General features: G+C 40.3%; 2 protein-coding genes across 5 annotated transcripts; one reads left to right on the top strand and one right to left on the bottom strand.

Moving 5' to 3' along the window:
* The first annotated feature begins 1,602 nt into the window (after nt 1-1,602).
* LOC124410893 (UDP-N-acetylglucosamine transferase subunit ALG14 homolog) lies at nt 1,603-2,330 on the top strand. The gene has a single exon (XM_046889594.1). It carries the CDS (start codon nt 1,667-1,669, stop codon nt 2,297-2,299), a length of 633 nt encoding a protein of 210 aa, XP_046745550.1. The 5' UTR covers nt 1,603-1,666; the 3' UTR covers nt 2,300-2,330.
* A 1,310-nt stretch (nt 2,331-3,640) lies between these two features.
* Nucleotides 3,641-16,588, bottom strand: LOC124411027 (ribosomal protein S6 kinase 2 beta). 4 transcript variants are annotated; one of them, XM_046889854.1, is made up of 13 exons: nt 16,331-16,588; nt 15,317-15,508; nt 13,692-13,773; nt 11,716-11,876; nt 11,247-11,353; nt 10,378-10,555; nt 9,863-10,028; nt 8,946-9,101; nt 8,531-8,832; nt 5,075-5,323; nt 4,342-4,580; nt 3,996-4,257; nt 3,641-3,921 (listed from the first exon to the last, which is right to left on the bottom strand). In XM_046889854.1, the coding sequence occupies exons 1-13, from the start codon at nt 16,382-16,384 to the stop codon at nt 3,772-3,774; spliced, it is 2,298 nt and encodes a 765-aa protein (XP_046745810.1). In that variant the 5' UTR covers nt 16,385-16,588; the 3' UTR covers nt 3,641-3,771. The 4 variants fall into 4 exon arrangements, with proteins under 4 accessions (XP_046745810.1, XP_046745811.1, XP_046745812.1 ...); XM_046889855.1 differs by lacking the exons at nt 15,317-15,508; nt 16,331-16,588 and adding an exon at nt 13,885-13,977; XM_046889856.1 differs by lacking the exons at nt 11,716-11,876; nt 13,692-13,773.
* Nucleotides 16,589-16,592: the final 4 nt, after the last annotated feature.

The following is a 16,592-nucleotide window of genomic DNA, read 5'->3' as shown; positions in this document are numbered from 1 at the left end:
AAAAAACAATTTTGATTCCAAATAATATTACAAGCTTGTACTGCGGGCGAATCTAGTTCATATACCATGTCGCACCACCGTCAACCTAAGGCTAGGTGACGCAACTCAAATTCTCAGAATCAGTGCGCTGCACTGGCAACGTTGCAGAGCCTTGAGGGATATATTCAATCGTAGATGAAAAAGCCTATCAGCCGATATTACTTTATCTTCAATATTTAATGTTAAACATTATGAATAAACCCTGGAGGTGAAGCAACCCCGCAAACGTTACTATATACATACTTAAACGCAACACACCCCCAAACACCTGTTCAATCTTGCACACCTGTGCGCTCCTTTTACATAATTATTATAATTCAATAATCAACCAAACAGCTATCGCTCATCTAATATTAAGGACATTTTTAACTATAAATAATTCTGAGTCCTTACATGAAGCCACCAGCGAAAAACATCCAAAATTCAATTATTAAATATTATAAAACCGAACAAAGAAAGCTTTGGTAGCCAGCTAGAAGCTAGCCGGGCTTCGCAAGGCAAACCATATAAGGTAACAACCAAGACGCTAATTAGGTCACCTTGATCGGAAACAAACACAGTCCAGCCACGCCCCAAATCTTCACTGGTGACTCAATGTAATAAATCTGTCACCCAAAAATTGTACAGAAGCATAGGAGATTTTGCCCTATATAAACGGGTGCAGATTGGACTCGGAGAGCATTAATTTTCATAAGTTTGTAACCGTCACCCTGTCGCTCCGCCCGAGAGCATTATTTTCCATAAGTTGTAACCGTCACTTTGTCACTCTGCCCCAGAGCATTATTTTAACTTTGTAATTGATACTTTGTCGCTCCACCTGAGAGCCTTATCTTGTGTATTTGTAACTATAACATAAACTAATAAACATTTAAGTGCATTAAAAATCAAAATCATTCAATTTAATTAAAACACCTCAACTACCTGGTCCTTCGCCGCTCCACGAAGCTACCTGTTGCGCAGTACCACCAAATTCGAGCAACAAGGGTAAGTTGACTTAAATTTCCATTATATTGAATTCCTTTCAAATCATCCAAGACCCCAATACGCGAATTTATCAATGTTGCCCATTTCACTTTAGTGATGTCCCAGTTCATTTTCGCGACTCAACTTCGAGTCTAACTCGTGAAGTTGTGCGGAATCAACCGTTAGGACGTCACAATATACATCAAGAAATGGTGTTGTGGGCGCCACCTAGCGGCGAAAAGAAGAGTTACTATTTCCTTCAGTTTTGGCATCACGTGGTAGCGCCGAGTTGGGCCTCCTTCTCTCTACCCTCCGCACAATGGTTACTCAATGGCTTAAAGAACATAACCTCTACTGATTTTCTGTAACTTGACAATCTGTACTTTCGCGAGTAATTCATGATTGATTAAACCTCTGCGATGCAAATGTGTAACGAATACTCTATGAATATATATTGATCCAAAAGAGTTATTTCATATCCGTGTTTACATATAATTTTTCTTATTTCTAGACTAGCTTATATCCCCTGCGTATGTCCAACGTCTCTACTTTGAATGAGGTGAATTCGATTGCAACGATTATAAGCAATCACCTACCGTACAGTAACCGGGGATAACGTTGTTGGGTTCGATTGTCTGCATCGCCTGTCAACAGCCAGGGTGTGATGTATTTAGCCCATATACTCGGAGCTTCGTGTGCATTTCTGGTCGCACTGCTGTTGAGGATGCTATATGTCATCCTTTGGCTGAACGGACGCATACCGAAAGTGAAATCGCGACGGCATCCGGTCCGAACAATGATAGTATTAGGGTCCGGTGGTCACACCACAGAGATTCTACGTATCATAACTACTATGAAATTGGAACGTTATTCTCCAAGAATCTATGTTCGGGCTAGTACAGACACCATCAGCGAAGCAAAAGTCAGGACTTTGGAGGGAACTGCAACCGATTATCAAGTATTTGACATCCGCCGTAGCCGAGAGGTTCGTCAGTCTTACTCGGCTTCTGTTATCACGACGTTACTTGCTACCTTCGACTCTATCCCCCTTGTATGGACTCAGAATCCTGATTTAATTTTATGCAACGGTCCAGGAACCTGTGTACCGTTGTGCATTGTTATCTTTTTTTTTAAGTTGATGTTTCTCACAAATGCACGAATAATATTCATCGAGAGTTTCTGTCGAGTCAAGACACTGTCTTTAAGTGGAAAGATGTTGTACTATCTAGCAGACTTTGTCATAGTGAGATGGAAGTATTTGAACACCTACTTGTATCGCCGGACCGTGTACCTATAATTAAATGAAACTGTTGTATTTTACAACTGTAATATTATTTCAATATTCCTTAATCCTGACCCATCAGAATCACTTGGCTGCTGGCAAAATTTATTATCTGAGGCTGTTGAATCATTCAAAAATAAACTGCCTGCTTGGTCGTGAGATCAAAGTTCACTTGACACAGATCTGCACAAAATTATCGGTTACCGAAAATTGGACAAAATAAATACGATGGGCATAATAATATTTTAATCATTATTAATAATCGTAATCATTATTTTTTTTCTCCACACAAGTTAACTTGACGTTTGCCTCTTTTGACAACACACTATTTCTGTTCGTTCTTCCTTCTATGAGTATTCTATCTATAAATGGATACTAGATACTAGAGGCTTCACAATGATTTTCACCGAGGTCTGGAGTTGAACTCGCAAGGTGAGGGAGAGACGGTAAGCTCAATTGATTCTGGGCCATAACCAACTATAATCATTTCCTTGTTCATCTTGATGCGGGAAATTTTATTTTACTGCATCCGTTTCATACTGTACCATAGTACACATGTTTGGAACGACAATGCACGTGCATCCGGGCATTTGTGGCCTGACCGAGGAAGAGAGAGGGACGTGTGAGCGACTTTTTGGAGGCAAATGGGGTGGAAAAGGTAGATGGCAACACGTTTATTTCGGCCGTAACCTGAATAGGTTGTAGGACAAGCAGAAAGTCCAAGCACGTATACTTGAGAAGGTGCCCTGCTCGATTTTGACGTTGACATATACACCTCCGAATACCGAAGTGGACGTGTTTCAAATGCAAAAACGGGCTTAACAGCTCCGTTCTATACGTAATTCTGGCAAAAAACAGTCCAATATAGTATTTTCATTTAACGCAGAAATAAAGAAATGGCATAAATTCTATGAGTTTACTATTGTGATTTCGTAGAATCCGTGCCATTTCTTTATTACTACGTTAAATGAAAATATATTGGAATGTTTTCCGGTCGAATGTTACACACGGACCCTATGCAACAACTGGGAAGACAGGCGGCACCTGAAATCATGAGCTTGGTGTCGTGAGCAACAGTGGAAACTTGAGGATAAAGAGAGAAGTTCGGAGGGCAGGAAGAGAGAGAGAATGTAGGTACGAGTGCGTGGATTTCGCCTAAATTGGAAAATAGCGAATACTAGTGAATAGTGTGTACTATTCGTGTCGGACGTATCTCAAGAGTTGTATAAAATTTGCAATGTTGAATCAAGTAATTTGTTTCGGACCTTTTAGTAGCATTAATTTTGACGGATCTGAGCCATTCCAGTTTTCTCTTTTCTGTAAGGCAATGAAGTTTTTGCTAGTTTTCAGTTGCTCCATTTTAGATAGTAAGAATTTATTTCCTCGATGTTTTGTACAGTTTACATTTCATGAACGAGATTGTTTTCTCTAATTTTTGAATTACCTCTGCTGAAAATATATGTATTATATTCGATACTTGTTCAACATTATTTATGCACAGTAGCATTGGGAATACCAACGACCATCGTCGGTTTAGTCTGGGTTCGCCGGCGTGCAAGTTCAGATAGTACAATAGGGCCGATGTGCGGTGATCGGGGGCTACTTGATATAGCTTTGTAGGTTGCTGCAACGGCACTCTGAAAAACCAACAGTTTCATTACTAATTGCTAACGTAATACACATACTAACGCGTTCGCATGAGAATACCAACCTTCAATGTACGAAGGTCCCTAGTTACAGGAGGCAGGACCTTGTGAGGAAGCCGATGCCGATTCGCTATCCAGGGATACTGCAAGATTCCCGATGCGGTAGGCCGCTTGGCTGGATCCAGGTGTAACATTCTTCGGACCAGTTCTTTCGCCTCGCTCGAAACCACGGTCCATGCTCCTGTTTCAACATCCACGAGACCTGGCCCTATTCGATCAAGTATCTCGGTAGCACTGTCCCCGGAACTATTTGCAAACGGAGTACACCTGGTACAGAAATATATGGACATTGTTTCATTGAACGAACAATTAGGTATAATAGTATGGAGACACACGGCGATTACCGCCTACCCGGACAACATGATGTAAAGAAGTACGCCGAGTGACCATATGTCACAAGCGGCGTCGTAGCCCTGCCTCTTTAGCACTTCAGGGGCAACGAAATTTGCAGTGTAGCAAGGCGTCATTAATAGGCCATTTTCTGCACGTAATTGCTTGGCAAAACCCAGGTCGCATATACAAAGTGACGTTGGATCGCTTCCTTCCTTCGCGTACAATATGTTCGATGGTTTCAAATCCCGATGGACCACCTATGAATAAAATAAATCATATCAGACCCGGCGATCTTTTGTGCGAAACCTACACGCTGATCGTTTATAAATATCTATAGTATTGCCCATCTGTGTCTTTACTTATTTTCTACAGCTTTCTCGTGTTTCTTGGATAGAAATAAAATTGTAACACAGTGCGACAAAGATCCATTTGGATAAAAACAAATTGATACTAGGTAATTGAGGTATTTTACAAACTGATTCGTGTGGACAAAACACGAGTGAGGTGTACACAAGCGTGTGGAACTCTACACGATTCGGGTGAGATTCCTTTTTTTCTTGGCTCTCCTTTGAACTGAGGTTCCTCGGCCAAGAATTTTTTTTACGACATTATCTCCACTTTGTAATATTAATATGATTCCCTAGACACGAAAAGCAAAAGGCTTGGTCTTGGCGATTCTAGAGCCATGGTCAATTCGTTAATATCTATTGTTATTTTTTCGCGAGAGCTCAGGCCAATGATTCGGACGTACCCCATTCTCGTGAAGATAGTGTACCACGTCGGCGATTGTGTGCGTTACTTCGGCAGCTTCCCTTTCGGTGAGGTTACGCCGTTCGAGGATACGATCAAGTAACTCGCCTCCCCGCAGTAACTCAAGAACAAGATATACGCGTCCCTCGTCTTCGTGTACCGATCGCAAAGACACAATGTGAGGATGCCTTCCGTACCGTAGCAGTATCTCGACCTCTTCGGAAGGATCCCTCTTCGACTTGTCAATCACCTACCGTGATCGCAGCAGACGACAAACAAACAGGCATGCACAAAAACGAAAGGTAAGATTTATAATGCGAACAAAGCACAGTAGATAGAAGGGGTAAATCATAGCAAAGCGTCTGAATTCAGACAGATATTAGTAGCGGACTAGGGTAGCGCATGATTTCGTTAGACGAAGAACACAGGGCCAGTAGTTCTTTCAGAAATCCCTTAGATGCCCAGGAACATATCCTGGAGTACGCCAGAGAACTCGGGGTCCGGATTTTCGCGACAAATATTTTGGAAAATTGTAAAAGCAGTAATTTAACGCTATTTTTTCTTTTTGTCGTTTTTAGACGAAATTTCAGCCTTCTACAAGAGTAAATTATAAATTGCCGCTACACACGTACGGGAACCGATCGTTTTCGGTGGATTTTTAATGCAATGCCCCGAAACATTCTCTAAATTTTGGTCCAATGTTTATCCGGCTACGTCGTATAGTATAGCAACAATGAATGATTCCACGTAAAACGTGAAAAAATTTAGTTTCGACGGCCATTTTTCGGTGTAATAATCAACTTTTTCAATACGCGGCTCGGCTGCCTGGAGTGCGTAATCAACAAATTATTAAACGAATAAAAGGTAAAGACGTCTCTAGTTCTGACCAAGGTGCCGTATTTTTTTCCCCCTTTTTCATCACGTACCCCAAAAAGAGTCCTCACAATCTTGAAAAATATCGAGTAATTTGATAATTAACAAAGTATTTAGATTTTTTTACGAGCTAAGATTTTGAATCTACAAAAAAAAAACGGCCCTTTTGTGAACAAAATTACTTTATAATGTTAAACTTTGAAAATATGTTTCTGCACACTGTGGAATTGATCTGTGTATAATGGCCAAAAAAGTGCGGATTCACGTGGACCGCTTATTGTTGCTAATAGACTATGCGACGTAGTCAAATAAAGCTTGGATCAAAAAATTGAGAAAGTGTGGGGGGGGGGGGCATGGCATAAAAAATTCACCAAACTAAGAGTGATAAACGAAACGATTGATGCCCGTGTTCGTTACCGATATTTTATAAGTAAACTAGCAATGATACGTGAGGTATATGACTAATATTATAGAGCACAATACAACGGACAACTTCTATAGAGACCTGCCGCTTTTGTCTGAAACTGGCAAAAAAAAAATTGCGTCCAATTACGGCTTTTACAATTTTCCAAAAATTCTCGGTGCAAAAATCCTGACCTAATTTAATTTTTCTGGCAAGCTTGATAATGTATTCCTGGGCATCTAATGGACCTCTGGAAAAAAAACTCCCGGCCCTGTGTTCGCCGTCGAACAAAGTTACAAATTTTTTTACTTTTCGACTGAACTAACATATATCAGTAAGGTGAGAGTTGCGGTTGAGAAATTATTGGGTGAGTTGGTAAATAAACACAACAAATCGGCGAAAGTGTCTACTATCGCCGCGACAACCTAAGCCCATCATCTTTTGAAAGAGATACCGCCACAGGAAAGAAATTGAAAAAATTAGGAAATGCGAGACAGTGGAGGACACTACGAACGATGCGTCGGACGCACTTGACGCGACGTACCTCCAGAGGATCCATGTGATTTGCACGGCACGATAAATTTGTGAAAAATACGATAATCAGACGTTGCCCTTACATATAAAATATGACGAGCCCTAGGAAACGTGGACAAGGTCAAAAAGTGCCCCCACAGACTTACCTGTGGAATTCGCGAGGCTACGAAGATGCCGCGCTTGGTCGCTGATCAAAGTCCAAGTCCATCCAGCTTGGTCATGTTCAACTTCTGCCCAAGTATTCGCAGATCGATTGTAATTCTATCGCGTTAAAAATCGGTTGGAGGAATGTTTCAATTGTTTTACTGGATTTTATTGCGATCTGGCAGCTTGAAAGGGCAGAGCAAAAGAGCTGGTATTTTTCTAACTCGACGAGCGAATTATACAGGTGAGTTTTTGGGGACAGTTTTCAACCTCATTCGTGTCTGTTGCGCTGTTGGCCCGCAACAATAACTTAAATTCCACAAACAATCGGGTCCTCCAACTATTTTCCCATCTTAATGAAGACGTCTGCAGTCCAACTTACTATCGCCTAATCATGTTGAAAGTCTGGTAAAACCGGCCACGCTATAAAGGCTACGGGCGATGAGATCGAAGCAGTTTAGAGAAGCATCCTACGAATGTTCGCAGGCCTTCCGTAACAGGCATTTCTAACAGTGAGAAAGGTTAAACACAATTATTCATTGTCAGTTGCCGCCAAAGATGCAAATGCGGTTCTACATATATAGTCTTGTCTCGGGCGTATAGCAAGCCTATCCTTGAGTTCAATGTAACATCAAGTCCGATTAATTCTAGAGATTCTAGAGACGTTGGAGCACTGTCTGAAGATCACACGCTTTATCTTAATATCTATCTGCCGCTCCGATTTGGCAACGCAATGGTAAAATGGACTTGAAATTTCATTTTCCATTTAACGGAATATCTCAACAATAGTAAAAAATATCAAACATGTGCCTGCGTTCAAGTATCAAAAAATGCAAAATAATATTGCAGAATTCGCCTCCGATATTGATACTATGATTGTGAATTAATTTTTCCTCAAAAAAAAATCGCATTTTTGTACAGAGTTTCCGTTAAACATTTTGATACCAGGAGCTGTTCCAATAGTCTGGCGGACTGAAAACTTTCAAAAAAATTGTGAAGAAAATTGACGTTTGACAGGCAAATGACAATTTATTATGAGAGCTATCGGGTAATTTGCAAGAACCGTCCAAAGCAGAATACTGGATGCGAAATATGATTGTTGACAATACAAGAAGGAAACAAAATTCCAGATGCTCTTAGACAAATAATAAGAATCATAATAATACTGGATGTGGCTCCCGCTTGCCAATGAGATCAATCGATTAAATAATCCATTTGCATTATGAATTCCTGTATTGATTTACCAACAAATGGGAACGAGGCTAAAGACGGTTAGGTATTGTAAAGAACGATGTGTGTGAAATGTGGCGTTTTCGGGAACTTCTGCTACAAATTCAAGGGTCAAATCACAGGAATGTACCGCAACCGACACATTTGATGCAAGATATCTTGCACCATTCTATCGCCCTTAATCCGAAATCTGGCCCCTCATTTCAAAGCTGTCCTCCTCAAAAGTCTACGGGTTGGATTTTTCGCGGCAAAAGTAAACTTATAATGGCTCACCTTCACAGCATACTCGACGCGCGTACCCTTATGTACGGCGCGATAAACAATACTGTAGCTACCCCTACCGATAGCTTCTTTCAAATCGTATTCGTCCGTGATGGCAGCTCTATTTATATGCCCAGGTAAAGCGTTGCACTGCGATTCACCGGTACCGACAACTGTTGACAGCGGCGGAGACATGGACACTGTCAGGGTCGTCGATGACGTTTTTGCACGTTCGTCCAGTAAGCATGGAGCGACAAAGCTGAACCCTCGGAACAGCTCATGAGCATTTGCACTTGGCGGGACTCCTGGTGAATCTGGATCAATTGAAAAAACGAGTTGTATTGATGTTGCACTCATAACGGTGACACGTGTGGAGTGCCTACGCATCGCGCAGCACACTCGTATGCAATTATCGTTCGGTGCTCACCTTTTGGGGTTTTACATGTGAATTCACTATCGAAGTAAAACGCCTCGTCTTCTCTACTGACGGCAGGCTTGAAAGGTGGTTTCACTTTCTTTTCGAACAATGCCCCCCAATCTATAGACGTGAAGAACATGTGACTCTTGATCTCCTCGACGCCACCTTGAATATTACACGTGGCTCGTATAAAGGTACTTACACGGAAGATTGGACTAGACGTCGCAGTTAAGGTTGTTGAAGGGGTCCTCGCGGTGGGGCTATTATATTCACATACACACGCACACACCAATCAAGTACTTTTGTGGCAGGGCTAGTATTCTCACACACACATGTACACGCCTATAAAGTACTTTTTGCTCCCTAAATTCGCAAAATTTCATAATAACAATGTAAGCATCTGTACGCCAGTTGTTCTGAGGCTATTGTATCGACATTTTATTTTAACTTCATCAATACCGCCATCATCGAAACCCCTTCAACAGCCTCGGTCTTCCGAATGACGTTCAACGGATGCTTGGTATTTTCCCAAACACAGAAGGCATCGAGAGTATAAAATTCCACTTGACTCTACCGGTAAGTCAAGATTTGTACAAACATGGGGTTGGTTTGGATGACTAAAAAGAATGAGATGCGTAGATGTGAAATGCGAAACCCAACAGAGCTTCTGGCCTCTGCTAACGTAAAAATATCAAAAAGCCATGTATCACAGTTTCGCGGTGGTCAATGCGATGGGAGTAATGTATGCCTAATCCACTTTTCATTGGCTTGCTATGCAACAGATGTTTTTGCAGCCCAGGAGATGGCATAGAATAAGACACGTCGACGAATCGACTGAAGCAAGCTGTTAGAATGCACCTTGAAAGTATAATCGAGGTCTCGATGTAAAATTTTGCAATCTAAAACCTACAAAGGAATCAACTTACCAGATCCAAGCCTGTTTGCAGGATTTCTTTTAAATAAAACACGAAGCAGGGCTTGGGCTTCAGTCGATATGTAATGTGGCATTCCCAATTTTGCCTTCAATATTTGTGTCATTGTTTCCTTACGGTTGGCTCCTTGAAAAGGAAGGGCACCAGTAAGCATCTCGAACTGCAAAAATTGTGGTATACAGATGTGCTCGATTTTCTGGTACCTAGGTAGCGACATCGTGGTTTTACTGCAATTGTTATAGGATAGAATCATCCACGACAGAATCGAATTGATTCGCTCGGTCAGATTAATCTAACAAGATATAGCAATGGACACTAATGTCTGTCCTTACTCTATGATTCCTAGTATAATATACAGAGTCCTTGGCGTTCAAGTGGCAAAGAGACGTCTGTGGGTGTAACAAAGCCGTATCTAATCCTGCCTTTAGAAACCGAATAATTGAACCAAATAATTGAACAAGATCCACCAAAGTCTAGCAGATGTGGGGGGTATTTCAGTAGAAACCTACCATTAAAACGCCAAAACTCCACCAGTCCGCAGCGAACGAGTGCCCCTTACGATTTACAACTTCCGGGGCCATGTACTCGACCGTCCCGCAAAAGGAATAAGTCTTGGTGTCGTCGAGGGGCTGCTTGCTCAATCCGAAATCCGTCAACGAAATGTGTCCATCGGCATCCAGTAATATGCTTCATAATTTAAATGAGGCGTATTAGACTTTTGTCAATAATGCCATGTTTTACAAATTGAGCTAAGCATCGGATACCCATGTTGATAAGGGAACTCGACCGAAATGTGGCTTATTGTAAAAAGACTTTTGGCTGCAACACGCATTTCTAACAGTGGATCGCCTCGGGCAATCTTTGCCGTAATGCAGCGGGTATGTACCACGTACCGGCTCGATATTATTTTTCAGTAACGACAGATAGTGTGGTATTACATCTACATAATATTGGTATAGGAACAATGATAAATAGTTTGTTATACATGCATACAACATTTAGAATAATTCACATATTATAAAGAATATCGCTAATGCGATGTTATCCTTTTGTGCCGATTCGCTGTGCATCACGAGTTAATGAGTACGGATAAGCATTTGTTCGAATGATTAACGATTTGCAGATATCTTTGAAAGAGAATAATGAAAAGGTCCGGAATCATTTCGCACGAGGAGTACAAGATGCTGTTGTATGAAAAAATAGGGTGCTCTGGCTTTGGATCTGAACGAGGTGCCAAGCGTCATGGCTGTTTCGAGTACCGGTAGCAAGACAAATCGACCGATCGTGACAAACAACGACGATGCGGCCTCCTCTATAGAACTCCGCACTCTGCCTTTTCTCAAAATAATCCCGTGTAGTATGCGAACAATGTACTAACTTTTCTGGCTTTAGATCCCTGTAGATAATGCCGAGACTGTGAATATGGCCTAGAGCAAGGGCAAGTTCGGCTAAATAGAACTTCACATCTTCTTCTGTGAACATCACCTGTAATCAGGATTGAAAATATGGTATTCCGTAAAGATGTTTGTGCCAGATTATTCAGGATACTTGTAGTGAAAATAGCATGTCGTTTAGTGTTTTAAGCTGTGTTAGATGACAGTTTACATTTCTATTGCTATCCAGCTTTATACCGGCCAATTAAAAAATGAACATTCCCTCGATAAATCTCTTGGAATATAGATTGCAAAATCGTTTGACTGTCGATTGATAAAACAGTGTGACTTTTTGTTTGCCATGTTCCGCTCTTCCTACCAAGACCGAGGAACTCTGTTTGTTGACGATGCGTATAATTTATATATCACACAGGGTATAAATCGTAATTCCAAATTTCGTCTGTGTAGTCGTACCTCTTTAGACAATCTGGTGAATAGATCACCGCCGCGTAGAAAATCCAGAATAAGATAGAGTTTCCCTTCAGTTTGGAAGGCATAATGTAACCTCACGATGAAGGGGTGTTCGACGTCTACAAGAATGTTTCGTTCCATTTTGGTCCTTACCCGGTCGCGAACTGAAATGGAGCCAAGTATCCGGAATATTATATGATTCACAATTGTATATTTCAAATAGCATAGTTTCCTTTTTTTTTTCTTTTTTTTTTTCCACTATCACAAGCAAGGGTGTTTCCATCTAAATGCTGCGGCATCATGCCAATAGCCGCTTGTCATCCTGGCGAAGAATCTGTCGAAATTTTTTGTGCTAAGCCAGGTATGGTACTGTTGTATACACTAAACGGTATAACTCATCTTGCGATTTCATCAGTATCAGTACGTCATAAGTGAAAAATTATCTACACGACATTTTCTAAAGATCTTAGTAGATTGTCAAGTTCAGAGTTAACAAAGCTCTCTGATCAAGCGGAAGTTTCACGGTTCATGGTTTGCATATAATGAATGTAATTTTTTTTTGGTGTCATCCAGAAGAGCCTGCGTATAAGAGGTTTGATTCAACTTAGCATATGTCATAAATAACGGATGTGAGCATGCTAGACTTTACAACCAGCCACTGGTGTAATACCCGAACGAATAACATCCTAAATTTGCACCGACTCATTGTCAGTAGCTCTTGCATTTTGTACATCAGCTTCCATTGTCGATATATTAATTAATCTGGATCCTGACAATCTGGCATCAAAAGCATGGTTCAACACGTGTTGTTTATATTCAATTATTATGTTATTCTTTCAGATTCGTCGTATAGAAGCCCTGTGGGATATACAATTACAGCTGACATGTACATATTACATGGCTGTTTGGTTCTAGTATTAAAGAGAGGTGCTAAAGAGTTGCACCGGCGTTTATGTAAGAAACCTCTGACATAGTAGCCGGTCTGTATACATAAATCCGACTCATATGCATTTTGGCAAAGTGAAAAGAAACGCATTATAAAATGCTGCGGCGATTTTGGGAGTAAATGAAATAGATGTACATAACGATAGGAATACACAAGACACTGCAACATAAGCTTACAACTAGACTATTTCAGTATACCAGACTGTGCCAAAAACATTGGTGGTTTTGTGAGCTCCTGCCGCCTAAAACAATAATCGCGCACGAAAAATTGATACTTGTTGATGCAGAGTCTTGCAAGCTGAGATTAAGAGGGGCCCGGTGTGTTTGGATAATTTTATTTTAACTTCGATAACTAGTTGTAATCGAACTAGACTCACTTTTCTCCAAGCAATGAATCGTGTTCCAAATTTATGAGTAGGCTTAGGATACTGTATTACGTTTGATAACTTCTTACCCGAGCAATCAATGATGCTTTGCGATATTGCAGGTTACTCTAAATTCCTATGTACAGTATGCCTGGCCTACTGATAAGTGTGAAGTTCAATTTATCGCTTGGAGTCAAAGTTATGCAAATTTGATTAAAAAGTCAACTTTTCCCGTGTTAACCAAATAGGGAATATCCTATTGCAATGCGGCAGCTGTTCTTTTCAAAGTATAGGGCTCGGGTTCGATAAGGACAATGTTTTTTTTTCCCAAACTATGGTTTGAGCGTGTCGGCATTGAAAACGAAATATCGATCTTTTCTTTTGGCACAATTTAATACATATGTAATATTGTAATACGTATGTGCAGTGACCGAAAACATTCTTGCAGGGTTCAACTAAGTTTAAGCATATTCAAAGCTGGAGAAAAATAATTTCATACGATTGTACGATTGCGGTGACAGTAGGTATAAGCCGAAGGTTGAACTTGGACGCGATAGAACGGCATATTTATTCTTCACCTGTAGAAACTGTTTTCGATTACCGTACAGGCGAGACGTCGGGTGAGGTGTGAAGATAATGTAGCTTGAGATTAGCAAGGCATTTTGTTACCTTTCAGAGTAGCTTTTTTCAAAACTTTCATGGCATAGAGACTTCCACTATCCTTGCCAACCACTTTTCGTACCAGAAACACCTAAACATGAGAAATATACAAGGATTATGGCGGGCGTTTGGAAACCAATTGCGAATGAAGGCTTTGCAGGAAAATGGTTATCGCGAATAGATTACAGTGGTAATCGCGTATCATAACTGTGGTGTTAACCCACATCCGGTCTGTGTGAAACTATATTCTTACACACCTGCACGGATAACGGAAATATCTGTACGGTACATAAATACATTGTACGTGCCAACTGCTAACATACAGGACACTCAGTGCAAAATCAAATTGCTTCTGAACCCTATCGTTTCGAAGTTGGAAAATTTCTTACATACGATAGTATCCGTCTAGAATACCATTTATGAATTTCTGAGATATCTATCTAAAGTTTATTGCATCGTGTACGACTTTTTGAAACCATCACACTCGGCCCCCTTAATCATGTTTCATTCCAATGCAAAGTTCATCTATTCTTTCAAATAGGCTTCCCCAAGTCGATGAAAAGTGTCAACAATAACTTAAGTGGAATTCGTGAGTGAAAAAAGTCTGTAGCAAACACTATATTTACATAGCAAATGGTATATATTAATTACTGACCGATCCACTTTTTCCCATGTCATTCGACTGTAATGAGTATATCTGGAACGTTATGCGTTACCGTTTGGATCTTAGTTGCGTTTAAAAAGTATAATGCGTTAGAAGTGTCGCAGGCAATCTTGCTCAATTGTTTAAAAACTTTATTGATGAATATCGAGGGGGTCCGTATCGAACGATATTTGATAATCTATAACCTGAGAAAAGATTCGTGTAAAAATCTCAAGAAATTAATACATGTTCGCTTTGGTGTTTAAAAAATGCCCCAGATTGCGACCACAGAGGCCATTTATAATTTAGCATGAAATACCTTGTACTCATTAAGGAGGTTGGATGTCATCGTTGCTGTGGGTAATAGTGAAGACCGGTTTTGGGCACAGTCGGCATTCCCTGCCGGTTGTACTATGCCCCGTTGAACTTATTACGGTGCTAACAAAGTACTTTAAACTTTGTTCTATTTCCTGAATATATTCTCTTAAACTTCGTTAGTTATTTGATGAACTTTCACCTTCTCAACTAGTTATATTCAATTTTAAATGCAACATTTCGTCACTTGTTCCATAAGAACCCGTGCATAAAAAGTAAAGATATTTTCGCGTTAACCATATGTACATGCAAACTCTTTCAAACTGTAGGGGATAACGGCCAAGTGATTTCTTTTCACTTCAGTATCGGTGTCCACCCACCTTAATGAGTAATAGGGCTAACGTTAATAATGTTGAAATAACGAAACATCAGGGAAAATATCACTGTTGTGCAATTTTAGAATGACGGAAGGATTTGGCTTTTCAAAATAAGAGTATGCTTCGATTATCATGTTTTATTAAATTTCAGACATTTCTATAGGTGTAAAGTAAGGAGTTTTCCTAACCATGCATCGTTACACTAACGTTAGCAACTTCGTCCTCATAATGTAATGAGTATGGGTACGAGATTGCAATGTCAAAGTAGCACAACAGAGAGCATATCTGGTTTATCGTACCTTGCCAAAAGATCCTTGACCTAGAACTTTGAGAAGTTCAAATTGAGCAGGATACGCCTTGTCATATCCATCCCGTGACACCTCTCTGAGTTCAATCTCATGGGTTTCGGCATAACTATTACAACGTGATTCATGCGTGTCACTCTGCAAGCTCATGGTTTCCTCAATAGCAGGCAAAATCTCGGATTGTTGCTGTAATTAGAATTTGAACTTTCTTTCGATCATATGCAACACAGGTTGTGTATATACTGAGGATGATAGGTCAGAGGCTTATAACCAGTGATTTTGAGATTTCCTAGAAGCCTACTGCCATAACAGGGTGTATTAGCAAATCTTCTGCGGGAGATCTATAGGATGGAAAATTGGGAAACACTCGACATGAAAGACTTAGAGTTGTCATTTTTCATGTAATGCTATCCAAAGTAATTATTATAATATGTCCATCGTTGAAGTAAACAACATATTCAGACGAAGCGTGGCGCCGTTCTGTGACCAGGTTCTGCTGCGAAGTGAAATTTTTCAGGTCCTCGCTAACGTGAGTGTCCCAGTTGTTGACCTTGACCCAATTATTGACATTTTTGGTTGCATCTGTGTCATCTTGGTACCAAAATTACCGAAAAATAAATTTGTAGCGTCTATACCCTCTAGCAGTTGGTTTAAGTAATCGAAAAATGTACAATTTTTGTCCGTGAATTAATAATTTTTCAAGGTATAAGATTTAACAATTGGGTCTAAACGTATCAAGAACTAGTACACTTACCTTAATTCTTTCAATTCATGCAATGAGGAGTGTTATGTTAATGTTTTTACAATGTGTGTTTGAATGACAACACGACTATGTGTGTGTATGTGAGTGTGTGTGTATATTTATATATGCATGTACTTGGCAAACGGGATGGTTTCAATATTTTCTTGTCCAAGTATGCACTACCAGGATAATCATTCGAGCAATTGTTGAAGTTATCAGGTAACGATTCACACGCGTATGTTATCTTATATGACATTATAATTTACCTTCTCGGGTGCCTGGAGTTCGCTCCAGGGCACTGTTACCGTAGCGAGCGGCATTATATCCAGACTGAATCACTGACGTACAGACCGTTGTCGAGATCCTAATTTTTTGTTGCCACTAAGCATCATCTTGTTAAGTGTATGTATGTGTGTACATACGTGCAAGGACTATTGAACAACTAGCGCCCTGCAAGACAGCACATTGAACACTGTTGAGCACTATGAACAATTCTGAAAAGTGAGAAGTGTTTTCGGATAATACAGA

This window comes from Diprion similis, chromosome 10, assembly GCF_021155765.1.
Source record: "Diprion similis isolate iyDipSimi1 chromosome 10, iyDipSimi1.1, whole genome shotgun sequence".
NCBI classification, from domain to species: domain Eukaryota; kingdom Metazoa; phylum Arthropoda; class Insecta; order Hymenoptera; family Diprionidae; genus Diprion; species Diprion similis.
The sequence above is the reverse complement of the archived record's forward strand: the minus strand, read 5'-3'. Positions and strand labels throughout refer to the sequence as shown.

Coding starts and splice junctions, on each gene's coding strand:
- LOC124410893 (XM_046889594.1), top strand. CDS start 1,667: ATGTATTTAGCCCATATACTCGGAGCTTCGTGTGCATTTCTGGTCGCA.
- LOC124411027 (XM_046889854.1), bottom strand. CDS start 16,384: ATGCCGCTCGCTACGGTAACAGTGCCCTGGAGCGAACTCCAGGCACCC. Junction 13,774..15,316: donor GTCAAGGATCTTTTGGCAAG/GTACGATAAACC, acceptor TCTCATGTTTAG/GTGTTTCTGGTACGAAAAGT. Junction 10,556..11,246: donor AGGGATCTAAAGCCAGAAAA/GTTAGTACATTG, acceptor TAAATTATGAAG/CATATTACTGGATGCCGATG.